At 36.7% G+C, this 24,502-nt stretch overlaps 3 protein-coding genes across 3 annotated transcripts; 1 reads left to right on the top strand and 2 right to left on the bottom strand.

Moving 5' to 3' along the window:
- The first annotated feature begins 17 nt into the window (after nucleotides 1-17).
- LOC117342527 (ATP-dependent DNA helicase Q1-like) lies at nucleotides 18-2,392 on the top strand. The gene is made up of 2 exons (XM_033904708.1): nucleotides 18-705; nucleotides 1,556-2,392. The coding sequence occupies exons 1-2, from the start codon at nucleotides 149-151 to the stop codon at nucleotides 2,373-2,375; spliced, it is 1,377 nt and encodes a 458-aa protein (XP_033760599.1). The 5' UTR covers nucleotides 18-148; the 3' UTR covers nucleotides 2,376-2,392.
- An 11-nt stretch (nucleotides 2,393-2,403) lies between these two features.
- On the bottom strand, nucleotides 2,404-8,773 carry LOC117342524. Its single transcript, XM_033904705.1, has 6 exons — nucleotides 8,064-8,773; nucleotides 6,915-7,479; nucleotides 5,970-6,139; nucleotides 5,603-5,719; nucleotides 4,796-4,999; nucleotides 2,404-3,873 (listed from the first exon to the last, which is right to left on the bottom strand). The coding sequence occupies exons 2-6, from the start codon at nucleotides 7,300-7,302 to the stop codon at nucleotides 2,959-2,961; spliced, it is 1,794 nt and encodes a 597-aa protein (XP_033760596.1). The 5' UTR covers nucleotides 7,303-7,479; nucleotides 8,064-8,773; the 3' UTR covers nucleotides 2,404-2,958.
- A 13,516-nt stretch (nucleotides 8,774-22,289) lies between these two features.
- LOC117342526 lies at nucleotides 22,290-24,292 on the bottom strand. The gene has a single exon (XM_033904707.1). It carries the CDS (start codon nucleotides 24,216-24,218, stop codon nucleotides 22,617-22,619), a length of 1,602 nt encoding a protein of 533 aa, XP_033760598.1. The 5' UTR covers nucleotides 24,219-24,292; the 3' UTR covers nucleotides 22,290-22,616.
- Between the last annotated feature and the right edge of the window lie 210 nt (nucleotides 24,293-24,502).

Below are 24,502 nucleotides of genomic sequence, written 5' to 3'. Positions count from 1 at the left end.
GATAATACTTCAACTTCTCGTACAATTCCGTCAAAGCTCGGAATCATATCTCGAACGTAGGCCGGCGCAGTGATATGTTGTGAATGTCAACATTTCCTTCGCCGGATGTAACTGGTTCACTCGGTCCGAGATACTTCCGCAAAACAACATGGCTGATTTTTCCACGTGTTTGGAGTTCGCAAAAGCGAAACTGAAACTAGATTACGATCTGAAGGATAAACAAATAGATACACTCAGAAACGTGTTTATCGGGTCAGATTGCGTGTCTGTACTTCCCACGGGCTATGGGAAAAGCGTCATCTTTCAGTTGTTGCCGTTTTTGTTGCAACGGAAACGTCAACTGCAAACACCAGCGATCGTTATAGTTGTAACCCCTTTAAGCTCCATCATGGAAGATCAGGTGTACAGTTTAAGAGACAAGGGTATCAAAGCATGCTTTTTAAATATTGATGGAAAACATGCGTCTACATACACTGATGACAAAGTTAGTGATGACGATGATGATGATGACGATGATTCATGTGATATAAAGTTGCCTAAGTCTGTGTCCATGAATGACATCAAGAGAGGAAATTATAATTTGATATACGCACATCCGGAGACGTTAATCAATAGTAAGACATGTTCCTCTATTCTCCGATCTTCCGTGTACCAGGCAAACGTGGGGGCAGTTGTAATCGACGAGGTACATATGATTACAGAATGGTGAGTGAAAATCAACAAGAGCTTAAAATTCAAATTTTGTATTTAATATCGTAATGTCATCAATATAAAAATATGTAATACCTTCAGTCTGTCCATAATGGAGCTAATATGGGTTACAACTAGATCAGATCATTCTGTACACTGAGACGTAGAATAAAGGCTTATGGAGACATTAATTACATTTATTACATAACACATGCCATTTGAGGTGCATTAAAGGGGTGCATTAAAAACGATGAAGCACACGTACATTAAACATGCAAATGAGCCTGGTCACTGTGGGAACAATATTGTGACGTCATATATAAATGACGTCACGCTATTGTCTCAGTAGTGAAAATGGGGCTTCCGTTAATCGTCGCTATATAGAAGAGAAGCATTGAGAATACATCAGTAAGCATGTTTTTCGAGTTATAAATAGAATCTAGCACTCATGTTTATGTCATATTGAATTTATTGAACTCGTTTAAGGTGCATTAAAGGGGTGCATTAAAAACGATGAAGCACACGTACATTTAACATGCAAATGAGCCTGGTCACTGGGAACACTATTGTGACGTCATATATAAATGACGTCACGTTATTGTACATGACGTCACGCTATTGTCTCAGTAATGAAATTGGGGCTTCCGTTAATCGTTGCTATACATGTATAGAGGAGAAGCATTGAGAATACATCAGTAAACATGTTTCTCGAGTTATATAATAAATAGAATCTAGAATTTATTGAACTCGTTTATTAATTTCATATGAAAATAATACACTTGTGCAATAAATTCAATATGACATGAACACTCGTGCTAGATCCTCTATGTAATTATCTATATCCGTGCTATCTCTTTATCTTCAGGGGAGAGAATTTCAGACCTGCTTTTAAAAAACTGGGTGAAACAACATGCATTTTCCCAGAGGCTGCACACCTGGCACTTACCGCCACAGCAACACCAAAGAAAATAAACGAACTATGTAAAATATTACAATACCAGCAGCCTCAGGTGGTCACTGTCAATCCCGACAGACCAAACATCTTTTTAAATATTGAAAAAAGGCTACCAAATCTCCACAAATTTGAAAAATTGGACAAAATAATTGAACCTATTGCCGACGGACTGAAGACTCAATTAGGAATCTTTCCTGTAACAATTGTGTATATGGAGAGCTTAGAAGCTCTCAGTTACTGTTATCAGTATATATCGTACTGCCTTCAGGAGTTACAATACAGTGGTGAACAACTTCCTGAGAACCGGATCTTCGGTCAGTACCACAAAGACTACACTGACGATATGAAAAGACACATAGTCACTGAACTTACAAAGGAAAATCCTAAAATTAGACTCGTTCTGGCCACAGTTGCATTAGGTATGGGTTTAAATGCACCGTCAATATCACAGATCATTCACTGTAGACCACCAACTACCATTGAATGCTATATGCAGGAAATCGGCCGTGCTGGGAGAAATGGTCAGCCAGCTAGTGCCCTTCTTTACTACAACAACAGTGACATTTCAAAGGCTCGAAAAGGCATGTCTGACGAAATGATAAACTATTGTAAAAATGAAACCTCATGTTCTCGTACATTTTTGGTGCAGTATTTTGGGTTTGAACAAGTGCTTTTCAACAAATCAACTGTTGAATGTTGTTCAAACTGTAAAAAGCTGATATGGGACTGAATAGCAGCTGAACACTTCAATAGATGTAACCTATACACTGTATATAGTAAGGAAAAAAACATGTACACTTATCCTATTTTAGGATGATAGTGATGAACTATAGAGCTAAACAGTAATGCTGTTAGCCTTTACTCTCTGTCCAGCTTGTTTGATCAATAGACTTTTTGGCAATTATTTTCCTCTGAAATTTTGCATCCTGACATTACAATACATATATACATTATTGTATATATAGTGTATATGCATACCATATTTATCCTGCAATAATCCCAGGGGTCCAACACCTAAACTCTTGACTCAAAGTAGGGGGTGGGCTTATTACAATACAATGAAATAGCACTTGTAAGCATTTCTACTGAAATGTATTTCACATGGGTGGGCTTATTACACGGTATGGGCTTATTGTTGGATAAATATGATGTATCTGTTATTGCGAATAATGACGTCAAAACCCTGAAATTTTACTTGTCTCCTATAAGAAAATGTTATTAAAATTGGTTGGATATTTTCTCAAATGATCACCAAAAAAACCATTTACTGAACAATCTACATTCGTGTATGACTAAAACCCGCAACAGATTGACTATTCATCATCACTGTCAGATTTGTCACTGTCCTCATGGATAGCAGGCAGATCTCTTAACAACCTCTTTATAGTGTTTTTAATGATGCCTTTGAAATGACTTCTGTGAAAATCGAATGGAGAACGCTTGACTTTCTGTTGCAACTGACGTCCACCATGAATACTCCAAATATCCAATTTCTGTAGTGTTTTCAACAGAGCACTTGTGTCATCTGACCTACTACGGACCTTGTGTGTTGACTTCAGGTTCTTTACCTTTGTCTGCTCGTCAAAGGCATCACACACACTCGCTATTACTGGTGCTGCCCTGGTGACATTAACAATAGCCTTCTCGGTTTTGTTAGCACCCAGGCCACGAATAAGTTCCTTCAAATACTTGACTTCATTTTCCTTTTGAAGGTCTGCAGCCTTATTATTTCCAATACCACCGGTCGGATTTACAACAGAAGCTGCCCTTACTTTCATTGACATTTGTTGTGATAGAGTGTGTTCTGTTTTTAAGATATAGTCTATGCACTCAGTTAGATATTTCGACATAGCAGAATGACTGTAGAAAAATGGAATCATCTGCTTGAGAATGACATTGATTCTGTATATGTCTCCCTCGTGCAAAGCATCTTTCATTTGCAGAATAATAAAATACCACTGCATGAAATTCACCACATAGTTGTTGAGATCATCCTCAAGTTTCGGTGGTTTAAATGTCACGAACTTGATGGGTGCAGTCACTCCTGGTATGTTAACACGACATCCATGAAGTAGTGTGTCCACTTTGAGAGACACAATTACCTTTTTTCCTGCAACATCCAACACTACATTCACAGTACCATTGTCGGGGCGTGCCACAGTTGTGAATACTACTGGTGGCTGCGTCATGATGGATATCTGGATGTGCATCTCATCCGTGATTGGTTCCTGAAAAGTAACATGTACAGATGTATATAAATTATGTTGTTTATAGCTTAGGGCTATTCCAGAATTTGATGTGTGGTGGGGGCGGGAGGCATAATTTTGAGACCCCACCACCCATTAAATATTAAAAGTATAATAAAACTGATTTACTATTGAGAATACTACGCAGATGTAGATTTAACCCCACCACCCATTTATTTAATACTGTTGCCTCCTACCCCTCCCATACGGATATGTTTGGAACAGCCCTTAGTGGAAAAGTGCTTTGAACACTACAGAGGGTCCAGATTTAGTTTAGTACATTGGTTCAATTGTATTTTCCTTTGATGTGAGAAGTTGACATTCAAAAGTGTTTAAAATCTTTCTTTGAAGTTTGATGTAAAGTGTACATATACCTGTAGTGTACACCAAACAAAGACAAGAATGTGATCATAAATTGGTTTCATCCGTTATATGACAAACTTTAAACTAAATCTGGACTCTCTGTATATATATATATATCCATTGTATAATATAATATATTATACATGTGTACAGTTTGGGAATGTAGAATATTCCTTCATGCTGAAACGTACAGATATTTTAAATATTATTGAAGTACATGTAGACCCTCAACTTGAAGTGTATATAGCTGTATTTAATAGCTCCAGTACCGGTATATCCAATTAAACTGTCTTTGAGTTTTAATGTTTTAAACTTTGAAAAGTTATTCTATTATAGATTGCAGAATGAGTATACATACAATGTAATATTACTGTACATTGTGCATTAGTATAGTTAGTTTGGGTTGTCAATAGTCCGCTATTTAATAAATCTGGTTTTTGTAAAGATTCATGTATGTTGATAATTCTCCCCCTTTTTTACTGTTTTTGTCGCCTTGTCCGGACTTGTGATTTTGTATTGGATTTTGGTACTTTTAATTTACCTCCAGCTCAAATGGTATGAATATCTCTGCCACAACTTCATCCATAATGTTGTTAAAAACTTCTCTCTTCTTGGCATTGATGAAGCTGCGGATCTTGTCAGGAAGGGCATGGTGCATTGGTTTCCCATCTGTGATGTTGAAATGCTTCATGATGTAGGCAATGAAATAGCTGTGGCCACATGTCAGCACAAAGTCTTCATGTGCCTGTAATGTTGATGAAACAAGATTATGAAAAACTGGAGAAAACCTGGACAATATCAGTCAACTTCTCATATGCCCTCAATCTGTGTTTGTTACATTTAAAATTTATACATTCTTGTGACTTTAAAGTCATACAAATATTATCCAGACCAAAATAATGCAAAAAAAAACATTACTAGTACTATTTTTGAGTATTAAAGTGTTTGAATTGAAGTAACAGCCCATCCAAGAGAAGGAGTCCATGGGCAGATTATCTAATATTTTATAGTGTGAAATTTTGAAATCAGGACTGGTATCTTCTATTTTATACACTGGTGGTCTTGATAAAAAAAAACTTGTCAAAGGTATTCTAAACACCTGTGTGAAGTTTCATAAAATTTGAATAATTGAAGCAACAAGATCTAGAGCAATGACGAGGCAAGTGTAACAGACGGAAAGATGGGCAATTTTTCCTATAAAACCAAAATAAAATATACCGATATGTCTGTTTCATGGAATGCTTATAAAATCTTTAAGGTTGGTTGTGATTTATAAGGGCAGCCTATAGGTCAGGTAACCCTAATTGTAAACATACATTTTTGGCCTTAAAATGACAAGACAACTTACTTTGAATCGACTCTTAACTTTCCCATTTACATTGGACCGTTGAATCTGGCACTTCATATTGGCTAAGGTTCCTGCATCCCGTCCTTTAGACAAATTCAGGAATTTCTTGCACAGCTTCTGTGTAGACAATTGCGAAAAATTTAATTAAATTTTGTACTTTTAAAATATTTCATTTAAAATTTTCAATAGATTTAAACAACAGCTAGACAACAAACAAAAATCTTAACCCAATGGTGGAGTCATTTTATCATCTTCCACCTGAGAAAGAGTGGTTTGTAATTGTATGTTGTATAATATAGATTGTGCATGTATACACTTAGTCTTACTGCATTTATTACATTTATTAACAATTCATATCTATATTTACCTCCAAGAAATCTTGAAGTACATGAAACATTTCCACCACCATTGGATAGAGCCTTTCAAACCTCTGCTCTGCTGTTCGTGCTCCTGCTCTCAATCCTTTAGCACCTTGTAATCGGACTCTTGTCAGCTGATCACCACCTACTGGAATCTGGAGATTATCCAATTCACCTCCTTCAAAAGATTTTAAAATAATATGAATGCAACATTTAAAAAAATATCACAAAAACAAAAAAAAATGCATCAAGAATCATTCATATAAATAAATCCCATGTGCACACAAGAAAACAATACTTTGTTGTATCGATCCTGGGATATCATATTACCATATTTATCCTGCAATAAGCCCAGGGGGCCAAGATATAAACTTTGACTCAAAGTAGGGGGTGGGCTTATTGCAGGACAATGAAATAACATTGGTTGGGATTTCTACTGAACTGCAAAAGACATGGGTGGGCTTATTACCAGGCATGGGCTTATTGGCGGATCTTGCTTTTGTCGATTTCATGGGGTGATGAATTGAGTTGGTCTTTAAACAAATTCAATTAACTGCGGCGCATTGATACTGGCTAAACGGTGTGAAAATAGGCCACAAATTAATGCGCCAATGTTAATCTGGTCATCTTCATTGGCAAATGAGCAGGCAACAGTTGGTAGCTTCATTGAGTCCAGTTTGAAATTGAAATATTTTCAAACATACAACTGAAATTACTGTCTTTAATATGCAACATTATGTTAAATATTATATTTTTATAATTACGGTTGTCATGTCCTTGAGCAATGCACTCTACCCTAATTACCAAGCTTGGGAAGGTATCATAATTTGCAGCAGATCTCCTACATATATCAAATAAGATTTCACCTACAATTTACCTGGTCGTTCAGAGGGCAGGCATTTAAGGCAACAAGGTTCCCATAAAATACTGAATTTCCAACCATAATGTCTTACCTCTGCCAGCTGCTGAATACCAGTGGTTGGTTATCTCGGTGTACTCATCCAGGATGTGAACACAGTCAGAGTATGAAATCTCGTTGTTTAGGGATACTGGAAGGAGAAATATCTCAGATTTCTTGGCCATGTCATCTTCAAGTTCGTGTGGAATGTGATCTGGTAGTATGCTGTTCATCCACTCAAATCCAGGAACAGTTACCATTTCCCTTGCCAAAAGGATTTTCAAAGTGTTTTTGAACAGGTCTTTCTCGTTGTCAGAAGGAATAAAACAAGTGACCGGCACATCACCAACTTGGGGAGTTTCTGTATTTAGTCCTTTCAATTCAACGCGATCCAAGGTAAAATCGGTAGCAAAGAAATGATAGTCCTTGTCATGATTGTTCATCCTCACATCGTTGGTGTTGACCCTGATGTCTAGATTGTCACCATTGAGCTTTCCATCATGACCATGTGCCAACTGTTCAAGGAGACCACTTTCACTTTCTTTGCCGAAACTGTCAATGATATTTCGTTTGGAATCCTCTGTTAGAGTTAGATGGACCTTGTTCAGACGTGTGAGTAACTGTAAAAAAAAATAATGAAATAATTAAAATTAAAATGTAAACAAATATCTGACAATAATAGAAATAATAAATACATTGAATTTGTCCATTGCAATTTTTTTTTTGTAAACATTTCAATTAATGTAATAGTGGATCTGACTTGCTGTTCAGCGACAACAAGTTTCTGTTATTTAAAATCATAGTATGATCAGATGATTATTCCATCACAAACAATAATTAAATTCTAATTAATTTACATAAGCTCTGTTCTAGATCTGTTCAGTACGTACACACGTACACATACTTGTATGTATTTGACCTTTACTGTGTAGTCATTTATATTAAGCTGAGTTACATGGACTCTATGGAAAGTGTTGTAACTTATAAAATGCAATAAATTCATGATACAAACTTATTTGTACAATATAGTTGAATACACAAATACAGAGATACATTTTTACTATTTAATGGTTAGGTTTTGCAAATACAACTGTACATTTTACATGTATCTTTGTTGTGAAAAGTTTACCTCAGCGAAAAATGAAGCTTTGTATAGGGTTATAATCTGCTCCTTATATGGTTTAAATACTAAATTTTCACTTACTCAACACGGCAGGCATAGCAAATTCTGTTGTACTGACTACTGTAAAATAAAATAAAAACAAACTGAACAAAACAATTCATTAATGCAACAAAAAAGTTAGAACAGTAATAAATGTGTTAGTAGATCATGCATAAATAGAGGATCTGTCATGAGTTCCATTTATAGCGGATTTCAGATATGAGTTTATAGTTGCTGACATATTTCCCACCATATATCTGGTCAAGAATCCATTGTTAATGTGACGTCATAGCAACATGTCTATAACAAAATTTATGTACCGGTAATGGCTTTATTACACTGCATAATGGCAATTATATGACATAAATCCATGTCTATAATATTTGTAATGTATGAACTTGTCCTCAAATAAACCCTCTCCCAAATAACTAAAAGCTGATAGGGGGCTTATTTGTGAGCATTTCCTCTGTTAGTTACAGTAGATTTTGATCCATTTATAAAATATAACAATATACAGATGTACTAGTTTATACTTGCATACCGCTTCACCCTTCAAATTCAGGTTTAACAATGACACTACTGCTGACCTAAGCTAATGGGAGAGTATTACCGGATTACTTCCCCTCACAGTTGTGTTAGGGAATAAAATTGGACTTCCCTCCAGGATGGCAACCATTTCTACAATCATGGCATGCTTCTCCATAGCAGAAACAAGCAGATGTCGGTGATACAGAGGCTGTACACTGCATTGACGGTGGGGTCACGCCAGCATCTTATCCTAGGTCGGTGTGCATAAATGACATTCCTTTGTACAGTGTGTGGTTAAAACTGAAAGGCAAAGAAAAGACCTTTGTAATTAGCACACGTATGTGTTATATTTATATCTATTTATAGAAACTCAGGAAATAGGGGAAACATAACATCATGCTGGTATCACCATATCACAGGGGCCTGACATGTTCCTACTGGGTCCGGCCCCATTAAGATCACAGAAAATTAACCCAATGGTCGGACCCTTTAAGATCACAGAAAATTAACCCAATGGTCCGGCCCCATTAAGATCACAGAAAATTTACCAGAGTGTCCGGCCCAATTAGGATCACAGAAAATTAACCCAATGGTCCGGCCCCATTAAGATCACAGAAAATTAACCAGAGGGGTCCGACCCCATTAAGATCACAGAAAATTAACCAGATGGTCTGACCCCATTAAGATCACAGAAAATTAACCAGAGGGTCCGGCCCCATTAAGATCACAGAAAATTAACCAGAGGGTCCAACCTTTTATTAATTACCATGGTTACAGGAGGATATCAATCTTTTATTAATTACCATGGTTACAGGAGGATATCAACCTTTTATTAATTACCATGGTTACAGGAGGATATCAACCTTTTATTAATTACCATGGTTACAGGAGGATATCAACCTTTTATTAATTACCATGGTTACAGGAGGATATCAACCTTTTATTAATTACCATGGTTACAGGAGGATATCAACCTTTTATTAATTACCATGGTTACAGGAGGATATCAACCTTTTATCAATTACCACAGGTACAGGAGGATATCAACCTTTTATCAATTACCGTGGTTATCTATGAATCTGGTGTTGTTGTATTTTTAATATGATGACATGAAATTGAAATCCAACAATCTATAATCATCATTTTCTTCATTATTTTTTACCATTTTAATATGTATTTATAATTCTTAGTTTTCACCAGGTGGCAATTCCCAATGCAAAATGTACAGGAGAAACACTGTCATAGTTAGCTTCATCAGTTACCATGGTTACATTAAGTTAAGTTGATTATACAACTATGACGTTACTGACATTCTATTTATTATGACAATTATGGTATGTTTTCAAACCTTCATCAAATTATATGTTTTCAAACCATCATCAAATTACGTAAATAATCACGAGATAGAGTTTTTTTTAGCCCTTTTATCAATTGAGATACTATAGGTTGAATGCATTTGCGACTTTGGCATGTGGACAGCATGCAGTTGATCGTAAATGTCACAACGTAGATATGAACAGGTCATTTTTGAACCGAGATAAAAGTTGTTTCTGAATGAAAGGTTTCTTCTCAAAAAAAATCAGATCAATAACTTAGAGATTCATTGACAACTCGGCTATATATTTGTCTTTATTTGAAATATTGAAAAGTTCAAAATTATTATAATCAAAATAACTTGGTCAATCATTCCATATGAAATAAAAAGTATACACATGTAGCTAAGTGTCTATATTCTGTTAATTTTATGGGGCCTTTCAGGACTATTTCTGAGGGCTTTTTGGGGCCGTAAATGGGCTCCATTCCAAATTGGAATTATTTATTTTTAAAGCCAAATTCCTGAAATTTGCAGTTTACTCATTATAAAAATCTTTCCGAATTCACAAATTTTCTTCCCAATATGAGCAAAAAAGCCCCATCCCAAAAAGTGAGAAAAAGACCTACCTTTAAACTTTGATAATGTCGAACAAAATAAATATTGGTCAATATTTCAGCATTTCTTTGTTTAACAGACAAATTTTTGACATCGCCAATTTGAAGATACTAAGCATTACAATAGTTTCAAAGATATGTATTTTATCTGAATTTGGGCATGTAATACACGAAGTGGCCGTGAAATGATGTGTAGTGGTGTAAGTTTACAAGGATATTAGTGTCATTTCCACTTGGCATCCATAAATCGTCCATGATTCGCCAGATTCGGTGATCTATAGCATTACGGTATGGTAAAACAGGCAAAAAGCTGATAAATGACTGAAATATGCTTTGGTTTGTTTTTGTTTAACGTCCTTTTAACAGCCAGGGTCATTTAAGGACGTGCCAGGTTTTGGAGGTGGAAGAAAGCCGGAGTACCCGGAGAAAAACCACCGGCCTACTGTCAGTACCTGGCAAGTGCCCCAACTTAGTGGTGGAGGGCTATTGATAAAGTGTCGGGACACCTTAACCACTCGGCCACCGCAGCCCCAACTGAAACATACACAAAATACTAGAATGATGTAGTTTTAAAATATGTTCTTATTGTTTAGGTAAATACATCAACGTAGGGATGTTAATGTTATAAAGCCATATATATACTGAAACGAAAAAGAAACGCAACTTCAAATTGTAGGTTTAATAAAATAATACTTGTGAGCATTATGTTTAAATTTCATATGTAATAGTTAATATTGAATATTGATGTAACATCCTTTAAATGTTTAGAGATTTTTAAGAACAGGTCACTTTGCTAGAAGGTCATGATTGGTAGTACCCTACGTGAATCCAAGTTGAAATGGCAGCAGTTTTGAAACCGTGCCCTAATATCGTGTGTGTCCTCCTCGAACAGTTATCACATCTCTAATTCTTTGTTGCATTGAGTTCATCAGGGCATTGACTTTCCGTATTGGAATGTTATTCCATTCTTGGACGAGTGCATTTGCTAACTGAGGGAGGGTATTTGGGGGGTTACGGCGATTTCGAATTCTTCTGTCTAATTCATCCCACAAATGCTCGATTGGGGACAGGTCGGGGCTATATGGAGGCCAATCTATAGGAACAATGTTCTGTGTCGCAAGAAAGTCTCTACAGACTCTTGCAACGTGTGGTCTCGCGTTATCTTGCTGAAAGGTTAGATGATGCTGCCTAACAAACGGCACAACATGGGGCCTAAGGATCTCATCCCGATAGCGTACGGCCGTTAAATTCCCATTGACTATCACCAAAGGCGTCTTCAAACCATGGGAGATTCCCGCCCAAACCATAACTGATCCACCCCCAAATCGGTCGTGTTCCAAAACACAGGCGTCAGCAAAACGTTCGCCTCGACGCCGGTACACACGTTGACGGCCATCTGCTCGAAATAACGTGAATCGAGATTCATCGGTGAAGAGCATAGACCTCCAACGTCTCATAGGAAAACGTCTGGGCATATGTGCCGTTGCCCATTGCATACGACGTGCTCGACGTTGCGGTGTTAGTGGTAAACCAACGTACTGTCGCCTTGCACGCAAATTAGCCTCACGCAGTCTGTTGATCACTGTTTGGGGATGAATTCGACGGTTATGATTACCAATCGTATTCCTTGCCGTTTCAGCGGCCGTTAATCTCCTGTTACGCAGGTGTGCCAACCTAAGAACCCGGTCTTCACGTTGCGACGTTACGCGTGGACGTCCTGATCTCGGCTGGTCATCGACTCTTCCTGTTGCGTTAAGACGTGAAACTAATCGACTAATAGTCGATTTGTGAACTCTGAATTGTCGAGCGACGTGAAGTTGCGTGTTCCCTGCCAGAAGCATCGCTATAGCACGTCCTCTATCAACCTTTGATAACCGTGGCATAATTGTAAAAGGAATTATTGTTTGCAAAAGTATTGGCGATGATGTGGCTCAATGTTAGTGATGAATTGATACTGGTTTGAATGAAAAAAGAACGCATATGTTTGTACAGGCACGGTTTTTGATGTTTTTACCGCGCCGGAAGTGCATAGGTCTCTAGTCACACTTGGGTGATTTTGAAGATTGGTATGGGTGTTAGGCAGGGTGCATGTTTATTTCCGCGATTTTTATACAGATATGTATATTTAATACAAAATTAATCACAATTTTCCATGTTGCGTTTCTTTTTCGTTTCAGTATATATACTTCAAAATTATTTATATTGAATTGAATACAGCTACGAAGTCTTTGTTACTAATATCCTGTTACGGTATCAAGGTTTTATATCAATATTTAACCTTTTGATGATAAATCATTGATAATAACCAACTACTTTTAATTATACTGATCAATCTGAACAGGCATCGAAAGACAACACAGAGAAACAATATCCCTCTCAGTTCATCATGACTGACTTATGAAGTTATGATCTTTGGAAAATAATGGAGGCAAATCTTAAGTTAAAATGGATTTTTTAGGGATCCGATGTGGTGGAGCAGATATTAAAGAATATGAAACGCAAGGCTTTTCTGAGGGCTTTTTGGGGCCGATAATGGACCCCAATCCCAATTGAAGTTATTCCTATTTAGGCCAAATTCCCAAATAAGCAGTTTAGTCATGAAAAAAATTCTTGCCCAATTCACCAATTTTCTTACCAAAATGAGGGGGAAAGGCCCCATTTCAAACTTGGGAGAAAAAACCTGAAATGAAAACAGGGGGGATTTATAGGAGAAGGGATTAGGGGCTAGTTAGGCTGACTACCCTGTGTGGTTTTAAACTTTTACAAATCAAACACTCAAGTCACTCTCAAAACGTAATTGAAATATAGGGTTTGGTATATATCAAGATCATTCTATTGGCAAGGAGATCAGTTTTGGGTGTGAATTAACAAACCTGAAAGTTGAAATGTCCAGCGCTGGATTCTTTAGACCAAAATGCTGTTCTGTATTGTGTGCATGTAGTACATGTCATAAGTTGCTAAGATAAGATGCTAAGAAAATCAGAAAGAAACAAAGAGGTTGTTTAAGAATATATCACATCCTCTGTTTGTTTAGCAAAACATCCTTCATATATATACTGTTAGTCTGTTATTATCCAGTAAGTTGTAAAACTTATTGAAAATTCTATATAGCGTCCCTGATTTTGTAAACGAACATGCATGCACTATATAGTGTACTACTGACATATTATGCTATGCCATTATACCGATAACAGGCAGGTTCATGGTGTCTGCATATCATTCCAAAAGGACAGCTAGGGATTAACCCATGTCACTTTTAACCTGATTTTGCGTCTTGTTCAACGCATTTTCTTTTTGTTTGTCATCATTAATTGCTGATCCATGTTCATTGCTGGTATCATGTTTGATTTTAAACGTTTTCTATATGACTCTTCTCGCTTTAAAAAAAAACAAAAAAAAACAAGGAAATTTTCACTATCAATGATCGACCTAGTACAAAACATATTGTCCCCAAGTAATTTTCGATGATGAAATATCTTGCATTGTTCTCTCTTACGATTGGCAGTCCTCGCATCAATATAATGTAGGTATCAAAACAACTACATGTAGCTTGTTAGACCCAAAGGCGCTTGGCATGTTCCAAAGACCAAGAATGAAAAAACAAGCAAACAAACAAACAAGTAACCCCGGTAGTAAGTTATCTTGGGGTCGGGCCAGCTTACTTTGGCCAAGCATATACATTGCAAGATAGTATGTCTCATTATTGACAGGAGTTGTCCCCCTTCGTCCATTTGTCTCCAGAATATTTCGTGTTTTGATTATCTAAAATTTTGTGCTCTTTTTCAGGACAAGGGACAATACAATCTATGAAACTCAGTATAGATTAGCGGTTCCAACTGCGACATTAGATCAGTTGGATTTTTCGACTCATTAAGTCATTTGAGCCGAAGCAATGTTTTTTGACAGAACCTTTTTGAGAAAAAAATAAATGTACAACAGTTAAGTCTAGTCTAGTTTAAGAAGACACAAGATTGATGTAAACTACCGTACGGCGCACAAGTATCCTAAATAAAATAACCGTCAAACGTACTCATTATATTCCGCATGAGAACTCAAGTCTGTCTTCTAACGGATGCAATCATGCATAACGAAACTATCTAAAAAGGAAGTGAAAGTGAAAGTTTCACAAAAGATTCAGCGGGTCCCAGATTATACCGACGAGGTACTTTGACAGTATAATGGATACTCACCACTAATAAGAGAGTCAGTTGAGCTAACAGCAGTATGAATGTCGAACACAACACATTTCTCGTGCGACTCCTTCCCGCGGAATTTCTAATTAACGGTACTCGCCTTTGTTTATCTCACCAACAAGGGCAGTAACTCACACAGAGTATAAATCAAGGTTGCACACAACAAAAGTTTTACGACGTCGAAAATAATTTACCTGTAGACTGTGAATATGGCAAGTCATGTTGATATTTGATCAGGGAGTGATGTAGACAAGATTCTTTATGTGATTAAATCAACCAAACACTGTACAATCGATTCTATGGCCTCCAAAGCAAATCGATCACTATTACATAATGTAGGATTTTCTGCGCTGCAACTTAAAAAAAAAGTAAACTTCCTTAAGCTCTTCAAACGTTTTAATGACAGGACCATGAAAAGTACGGGTACAAAATCTGGTATGATATAGATCCAAGGCTCACCACACCATTACCATGTATTAAAGTTTTATGAACAATATTTGCAACTGAATTCAGACAAGTTTCCAACTATATTACTGCTAAAACTGTGTGTGTGTGTATTAGTCGATTCCCTTTTGCATGTCGAAGTTTCTGTCTGCATTATCACACTTAATATCAGTTTTGCATAATGTACATCGGCCATTTAGTCACTTTCCCCCTTAATAAACGATGGACGTTTTCTTTTTTGCGGTCCAAATGGACGGTCCAGTTGTACCGGTGTTGTTCATTTATGAAATAATGATGAACCTGGTGATTTTATATTGTTTTCAGACGAGCAGTGACGAAGACTCCCAAGGCCTGTATTAACATTTGCAGGTCCGTCAAGATATACATGTATGTTTGAAATATTACATTTCAAAACTGACGAACCGGTTTGTCCGCATAAACAAACAGGTCTTATGATAGACGTTAACCACAAAAGTCATCCTTTCCCTTATACACCATACCTTCGGCTCGTGTCATCTACTTCTGACAGCCACTACATTTGTATCTTCAAATCGATTTTTATTAGCAGACACAATTCACGCCTGATTAAACAAAATATCAATATGTCCATTTGTGTTTCTTTTACCATTTACGAATTAAAGCTTTGGAAAATGGAATATTTCAAATTAAAAACAAAGTAATGCAAACTGATGCATACACAATCTAATTAAGATTAAACTTGTAATTTCCGCTCCTCTACGACACTCTACGATACACTTCAATTCACGGCAAAATATTCAATACAGTCCACAGGGGTGGGGTCAGATTTCTGGGCTAGTGACAAACATACCGGGACAGTTGACAGGGGCCGGGTCAGATATCTGGGCTAGTGACAAACATGCCGGGACATTTCACAGTTCACTCTTACACCTGTAGGTAATAGACTGTCAAACCTCGTCTGAGATTAATCGACCTCTTAGAATTGTAGGTAATAGACTGTCAAACCTCGTCTGAGATTAATACCTCTTACACCTGTAGGTAATAGACTGTCAACCTCGTTTGAAATTAATCGACCTCTTACACATGTAAGTAATAGACTTTTTAAAACTTAACTCTGAGATTGATATTTCGTCAAATTACCGTATTGTAGTAGATTTACGTTATTGTAAGTTGGTTGTCAACAGGATGATAGAATATGACACATGCGAAAAGGTCGAAGTTCCCTGACATTGTTTAAAATAAAATCAGTTTTTAGTTCTCTGGGGCTATTTATAGCCCCGAGAACTATAGCTAGCGGTAAAAAAAAAAAGCTACTTTGCACCTTGTAAATACAGGTTAAGCCTAACTGTGCATTCATGGCTGTATGTTGTGATGCCAGATTTTAGGTAAAGTGTAGTTGCTGTGCTGATAACAATCACAATATTCGATATCAACTGGAATTCTTTTAATTTAAGAAAAAATAAGTTTTAATGTCTATTTTAGTAACAACGGTGAAACATGAGCTATACCTCCCATCTTGACCATTGACAGGGGGGCTTCAACCACTGCTCCCTAATGTATGGTTTACACAGAAGGGGAAACACACACGTGTGCCTGTGGTCTGCATTGTATTGAAGGGAGAAGTCCTGAATGTGTTTGTGGACAAATACCTCTGTGTTGGCACATACAAATGCATTGCTTTATATAATTAAAAGATAAGATTTAATTGAATAATCAAAGCAAATTTTAATATATGTGATATATTTGTATTATAATGCGTGTTCGATGATGTATGTACATAAAAACATCAATTATCAATTATTAAAAGGTTATCACTCTGAATATGCAAATTTTGTAACATATACGATAAACGCATGCACACAACAAACAAAAACACATGGAAACAAAAATGGCTTCCAATGTGAATCGACTGCGGTTGGAAACGATAACAGCTTCCGCAATGAAGAGAATAATAGGAAAATGGGTCGAACACAATCCTAGAATTAAACTTGGGAAGCAGTACAATAGATTGTAACAGTTAAAACATGAAAACAGCAGTAATGTGAACGCCGCTCGTATTCTGCTTGATTGTTTGATAGTAGGTCATGACAATCTTGGTAATATTTATACAAACTCGGTAATATTACCACAAACTCGGTAATAGTTACACAGTCTGTACCAGTACATCGCTACTGTCACTATACTATATGAACAGTGTTTACACTTATTTACAAATAAATATGTGTGCCGTAATGTATACAGAACGTGTTATTTAATTTTTAAACCACTAACCCAGATGGAATATAGATATCGCCTTGTAAAATACCGTCTGTTTGTGTTGCCACGATTTCAAAACAGTCACGTAATGATTTAAAAATAATTTCCGCGCTAAATTAAGAGGGGGATTCCCAAATAAATCGAGTGGCTAAGCTGGACATAGGGATTGACTGTGAACATTGGGACAGCACAGAAGCATAACTTGAAAGGAACAAAACGCGTACATTCAGTGAAAATTGCAACGTTTTTACCGTGATGTCCCTTTTAAATTGAATGCAAGCTGAATTAGTGGATGCATCTATTCAAATGACACATTTGCAGTCCTATTATTACCAAAAATGATTCAAACTGATATAATGTTGTTATCCGTGCTGAAACTGCGCATTTATTAATTAAAATGTAGTTCATTAATTTATTTCACCAGTAGTTTTACATTATAACCACTAGCATTAAAACTATGCCGTTTATTTTTTTTAAAGATATTTCTTGTTATCAATACTAACCATCGCAGACGCCTGTGATATATATATATAAATTCTACATCAATAAAGATTGATATTGGACGATATGTCTTGTTTTGTTTTTCACAGCTAGGTTACGTAAACACACTTTGAATTCACAGATATCATGATGGGGTATAATGTTACATATTACTGTACAGATCTTCGACCCTCCTCATACCAGCCAGGTTTGGGCTGCTGACCTGTCACATAAATTTGCTGTAGAGATTAGATAGCCGGTGGTTTGCCTAGACAACCAAAGACACTGAATCTTGGTCTTTAAACGTTACACATGTATAAACCACTATTAGGACGTACGCAGTGCGCCAGCTGAAATCGGTGTCTTTTTAACTGTTGATCATTGATCTCTAATAAGGTCTGTGACTCAAATTTCTTTTCTATAAAAGCAGTAAATATGAACGTATTTTGAACATGCAGATATTCAAAATGTCGAAACGTACAAATATATTAACATCATTTGAACGACGACAGCTATAGAAATAACAACAATCATATATGGTTGTAATCCTATAATACTGTGATACATCATAATAACCTTAGTAGCAATTGTTCAAAACAGATCAATTATTGATTTACTTCAGTTATCGATTTTTGATTGATGATGAAATAATTTAATCGGTTATTCGGTTACTGATTGATTAATGGTTGATTGTTGATTTACGGTTGCCGAGTGCACGAAAAAATGGAACTTTAGCTGAGAAAGTCGTAAAGGTTTCACTGTAAAAGATCGTGTACACTTGCGATGTTGGTTGTACCATATCTGCGTACCGAGTTATTCACATTATATATAGTCATGCTAGTTCGCACATATTGAATTTATCTTCAAATTTCTGAAGGCAGTAGATTGATTTGTTAATCGTAAATGTTACCGAGATGTCGTCAGATCCTCTTTGAAACGGAGTGATAATAAGGATCTGAATTAGATTGTGTCATCACATTAAATGAATAGCACTCACGACAAGATCTCAACAGCGATATTTTCAGTAAATTTCAGATTGTGTTATTGTTTAATCGGAAAGGAATTTCATACCACTTTCCTGACTATGGATATCATTATTTAATCGCTTATGTTACAAAGATAACATCCCAAGGAATTTAATGGGGTCGACAACCTAAGGGCCCGACGCGCGGGGCCGAAATGGGTCCATTTAGTAATATACTTACAAAATATGGCTTTAGATACACAGATGATATGCACTTTAGGTAACTTTTGATTTAAATCATTTAAAATGTAATTTCTTAAATAACAAGGTGAGTGATACAGGTTATCTGGGCCTCTGGTACAATCATGAGATGTTGGCAGTGGGCACAATATTAGTTCTCATGCCCTATAGCTACATTGTACATGTACCTACACGGTAGGAAAATGAGCAAAGAAGCAACGACAAGCCCTCGTTGTGCATTAAAACAAAATTGTTTAACGGCTTGTCGATTTCTATGGCCATTTTGACCATCATATGCCCTAAATGAAATTATGATAAATTCTGGATTGAAGTCCAATTATAAAAGTATCTATACAATGGCCTCTCCATTGGTTAACTCTTAACCGGCAGCGTTCTGACAAACAAATTATAATTTCCAAATACAAGAAAATTGAAAACAATAGATAGAACTAGATTTGATCAACATCAAAACACGGGATTTCCAACTAGAAAATTATCGCGAACATGTTTTCGTTCTGACGAACGCTTTTGTACGTTTTACCTACGTTTTCTCTTCGTTTTTTCTTCGCTTCCCTTCTTTAACCGATCAGTTGACTTTCAACCGTGTCTGTGACCTTGAACTTCGATGATAAAGGTAAGAGATTTGCGTACCTTTTATAGCCAGTCATTCATGCTATAGATGTGCCAATTATCAAGTCTGTAGGTTTAAGAGTATTGAAAGAAAATATTCCAAGTGTAATTGTATGATATTTAATTTTGGCAGTAAAATGTTTTCCAAAGGGCTTTTTTTTTTTTAGATATATTTGATGACTTGACCGTGAAACGTTGCAAACATCTTCAAAAGAACGTTTTCTTTGATATATGATGAAAAATAAACCGTTTTTAAGAGAATTTGAAATTTTTGATTTTTTATCATTTTACATCCGTGACCTTGAACGAAGGTCAAGGTCAATGAAAAGTAGTGGCATTTGTAAGTATTCCTACATGCTAACACTGTGTCAAATCTCAAATCTGTATGTGAAGATAAACGAACATTTTTCAAAGTGCCATTTCTATGTCATTTTTTATCGCACTACCATAAAACTTGTACATTTCGTCTTGATTAATCATGTACTTTGCAATGCAATTAAAAAATAAAATCATTTTTAATTTTGACCTCGTTTTAGGACCTTGACCTTGACATATTTCCTGATAACATGTTACAGAGAAAAGTTAGCCCCGACCATGACCTACAAGATGCAATGATTGTTCAAGGAAAAAACGATCGGACAAAGATCCTTATTCAAAAGATTTTTTTTTAAATTTTTTTTTTGATTATTTGACCGTGAATGAAGGTCAAGGTCAATGAAAAGTAACTTCTTTTGTAGCCACTCCTTCATGCAGTTGTGCCAAATATCAAGTCTGTATGTGTATAAATGAAGGGGCTGAACATATTATAGTACATTTTGCCCGATTTAAGATTTTTTGGCGGGAAACGAACATTTTTCAAAGTGCCATTTCTACGTGATTTTTTATCGCACGATCAAAAAATGTTCACATTATGTCTTAGTGCACTACACTCTATCGTTTTCGGTGGAAACAGTCCTCAGATTGAGATTTGTTTTTCGACATTTTCTTTTTCTCATGGCGAGGTCATGATGAGAAATGTTAGCTCTGTCCCTGAACGTGTACGCAATAGAACCATCCCTTATGAAGTTATGGTCGTTCAAAAACGTTTTAAAAGTTCTATTTATAGATCTGTGACCTTGACCTTTGAACTTAAGAACATAAAATTGTTACGGGATCATCATGATCAACTTGATGTTCTCTATCATGTACTAAAATATGAACGTTCTATCTGTTTTTGTTTGTGCGAGAGGTTGCTCACAAATTAACAATGGAACCCGGTAGGACTCCGCTGAGAATTTACGGTTTAGCATTTTTTTCTTAATTTTCGAGCATTTCAATGTCATTTGCTGCATTAGTTACATGCTCTTCGGGATTTTTGCTTGAAATATGTTTTTAAGCGATAACGCCATTAACATCTTGGTTAATATTATATCTTCTTATGACACGAACATACCAGGTATGTTATCAAGGAAGGTTTAAAATGTTTTAAAACGACTAGTACTGTCACAATCATCACGCATTAACAGATTTCGGTACAATATGTGTCATTGTTGGCCGACTGCTTAATGTTCCATTCCCTTTGGGTCAGATGACTGCCGGCATTTTAAATTTCTATAATTAAGGAGAAATCTTAGTATATATGATCAACTGTACATTGTAAAAATATCACAACTGAAGTATTTCCGTCAGTCTGACAATGAATTTTAGTTATAGTCGCTTATTTAATTACATTACATGTCAGGTATAAACTCTACTGAATACCTGTATGTCATATATATACTGTCAACTCGGACTACCGAATTCCTGTATCTCATTTACTGTCAACTTGGGTTACCGAATTCCTGTATCTCATATACTGTTAACTCGGACTACCGAATTCCTGTATCTCATACTGTCAACTTGGGCTACCGAATTCCTGTATCTCATATACTGTCAACTCGGACTACCGAATTCCTGTATCTCATATACTGTCAGCTCGCGCTACCGAATTCTTTTACACACATACTGTCAACTTGGGCTACCGAATTCCTGTATCTCATATACTGTCAACTCGGACTACCGAATTCCTGTATCTCATATACTGTCAACTCAGGCTACCGAATTCCTGTATCTCATACTGTCAACTTGGGCTACCGAATTCCTGTATCTCATATACTGTCAACTCGGACTACCGAATTCCTGTATCTCATATACTGTCAGCTCGCGCTACCGAATTCTTTTACACACATACTGTCAACTCGGGCTACCGAATTCCTGTATCACATATACTGTCAACTCAGGCTGCCGAATTCCTGTATCTCATATACTGTCAACTCGGACTACCGAATTCCGGTATCTCATATACTGTCAACTCCCGCTGAGTTTTCTGTACATTAACTGAAATAATTTAAAACAACTATTCGGTATCGATTCAAGAAACATTTATTACATTAAACTCGTAAAGACACTACATTGGACACACGTTACATGCAATGAAAATGGTGATACTATGATGACGTCACGTGACCTGCGTATGTTAACTGTAAAAAAAACTATTTCTCCAGGTCAATCAAATTCGAAGTATTTGTATAAAACGAAATGAGACAAGTCACTTGAGAAGGTAGGGGGAGTCAGGTTATACACATACAACAGATGCAGGGATGTTGATTTCAGATTTCATTACAGTAGTTGAAATGTATCACAGTGACGTGGTTATAATCCCGCGGTCTGTATGTATTGATAAAAAATATATTTACAGTACATTTAACGGTAAACACATTCTACATGTTGAGAAACAGAAGGTGAAATTTATCACAGGGACATGTTTATAACATCATAATGACCGTACATTTAACGTTAAATAACATTGATTACATGCCTTTTGTAATGTGTACATACATTATGATAAATGTATGATGATATAACAATGTAAAGTTAATGTTGTTTAAGTCCACTGATATAAACTATCTGTATCCTCACTCAAGGTTGAGTCACTCAGTCACTATAATACTTAAGGAGTTTGAGTCCGCCCTCTCCTGTATCTAACTTTAAGTATGACCACAACACATCACCCTTCTGGATACCTACTACTCCCTGTAGTCCTTTGTTTGTGTGAAGTGTTTTTATGTACTTCCCTGCTCCACTTATCAGTTCTATTGTGCTCCTTGTCCTGTCAGCAATAACAATATTACCCTTACTGTCATATACAACTGTAAGATAACTTATTTGGTCTAGTATGAACGACCTCTGTACCTGTATCCACTCCCCCCGGGCCTGTATCCCCTCCCTCTGATAGTTGAACAGGAGCTGGAGTGTTGAGTTGTACACAATGATATGTTCATAATCCACTACTACAGTTATATTACCTGTAACACCACATTGTGATATTGACCGTACTCCCCCCTCCACAATGTCTGTATGTAACACCTGACCGTCCACTGTATACATCACCACCTGTCTATAACCCCGTGTACCCACCACAACCCGACCCTCCCTGGTCACACACAGACTGAGTGACTCATCCCATGTAGTGAATCGTGTGACTGGTTTATGTGATGTAGATACTTCACAGATAGTTTTATCACTACTACAACAGAACCACAGACGACCTGTGGTGGGGTCCAGACTGATGTCCTGTATGTTACTGCGGTGTCGTATCGTCTGTATGACCTGACCTTGGTTGTCGATGAGATTTACTGTGTCGGTGTACCAGTTACACATCCAGGCACGTCCATCAGATGTAGGACAGTCCGTTGAGATGGTATCCGTGTATGGAAACTGGGACATGACGGTTGGACGGTCACGAAGTTTGTACCGGACTTCTCCAGTGGACGCTTGACCAGTCTCTGTAGACTGTTTTGGTCGGACTACTGGACGTTGGTCGGAGTGACCACTAGTTGCCGATCCTGCCTGGAGATGGTCAGTAGTAAATTTTAGGTTCCCAATGGCCTGTTTTAGGTGACTTAGTCTATCTATACCCGGAGTAAACTGTGTCATGTCTATGTTAGGTGTCGGTGGGATGTCTGGATCCATTTCCCGGATTTCTGATACCGAGTCGTACACGAGTACACTGGTTCCTGTCTGGAGAGTCTGTTTATACTCTGATGAGAGTTCCCTCAAAGTTTTCAGTCTACTCTCCAGGTCTGTGATGTGGGTCTGTATTAGGTCCATGGCCGCCAACTCCATCTTGTCACAAAGTGCGATATAATCCTCAGTGATTTTGTCTAACTCTAACTTACATTTTTCAGTATTGTCAATGATATTTTTGCGACGTTTATCGTACATAGGTTTACATGAAGTCTTTTTTGTTCTAGATGAGATGATTTCTTGGTTTAGTTTTGGAATATTTACATTTTCTGTCTCATTGACAAAGTCCTGGAGTATTTTATTGTGTCGTGTTTTTATGTCAGATATCTCCAGAAAACTGTTTATATGTTCTTTATGGAGAGTGATAGAACATTTTGTATAGATTAACATTTTACAGTCCTGGCATAAAAGTACGATTTCATTTTGTTTGTGGATCTCACACTTTACTTGTCCTTTGGGTCTAATAGGACGCTGTGCTTTAATAATTGAGCGGCCAAGTTTTGAAGCCATGACTGTTAGTGATTAAGCGTGACAAGATGGAGTTCGGCGACACTCTGGATCCTCTTGCGTATCCGTGTATCTGTATAACAAAGAAATGACACAATAAGTAACACACATCTACATTGTTATATGTACAGTTATATATTGGATTCTAAAAAATCTCAATAAGTCATCAGATAGTTCACACACACACTTCTGGCGGGGAATATATGGTCAGTTCGGAAGTAACTCAGAGTTTATATCTGTGAATGTAACGAGTATGTGTGGGAAGTTGTATGAAGATAAAGAAGCCA

The sequence above is a fragment of the Pecten maximus genome, chromosome 14 (genome assembly GCF_902652985.1).
Source record: "Pecten maximus chromosome 14, xPecMax1.1, whole genome shotgun sequence".
NCBI lineage: Eukaryota > Metazoa > Mollusca > Bivalvia > Pectinida > Pectinidae > Pecten > Pecten maximus.
This window is presented reverse-complemented; position numbering and strand designations above follow the sequence as displayed.

Bases quoted from the DNA above. Each gene is read 5' to 3' on its own strand.
- LOC117342527 (XM_033904708.1), top strand. From the start codon at position 149: ATGGCTGATTTTTCCACGTGTTTGGAGTTCGCAAAAGCGAAACTGAAA. The intron at 706-1,555 runs GTGAGTGAAAAT...CTTTATCTTCAG, and splicing joins GTACATATGATTACAGAATG to GGGAGAGAATTTCAGACCTG.
- LOC117342524 (XM_033904705.1), bottom strand. From the start codon at position 7,302: ATGAACAATCATGACAAGGACTATCATTTCTTTGCTACCGATTTTACC. The intron at 6,140-6,914 runs GTAAGACATTAT...AATCTTTTGAAG, and splicing joins GTATTCAGCAGCTGGCAGAG to GAGGTGAATTGGATAATCTC. The intron at 3,874-4,795 runs GTAAATTAAAAG...GTTACTTTTCAG, and splicing joins TCATACCATTTGAGCTGGAG to GAACCAATCACGGATGAGAT.
- LOC117342526 (XM_033904707.1), bottom strand. From the start codon at position 24,218: ATGGCTTCAAAACTTGGCCGCTCAATTATTAAAGCACAGCGTCCTATT.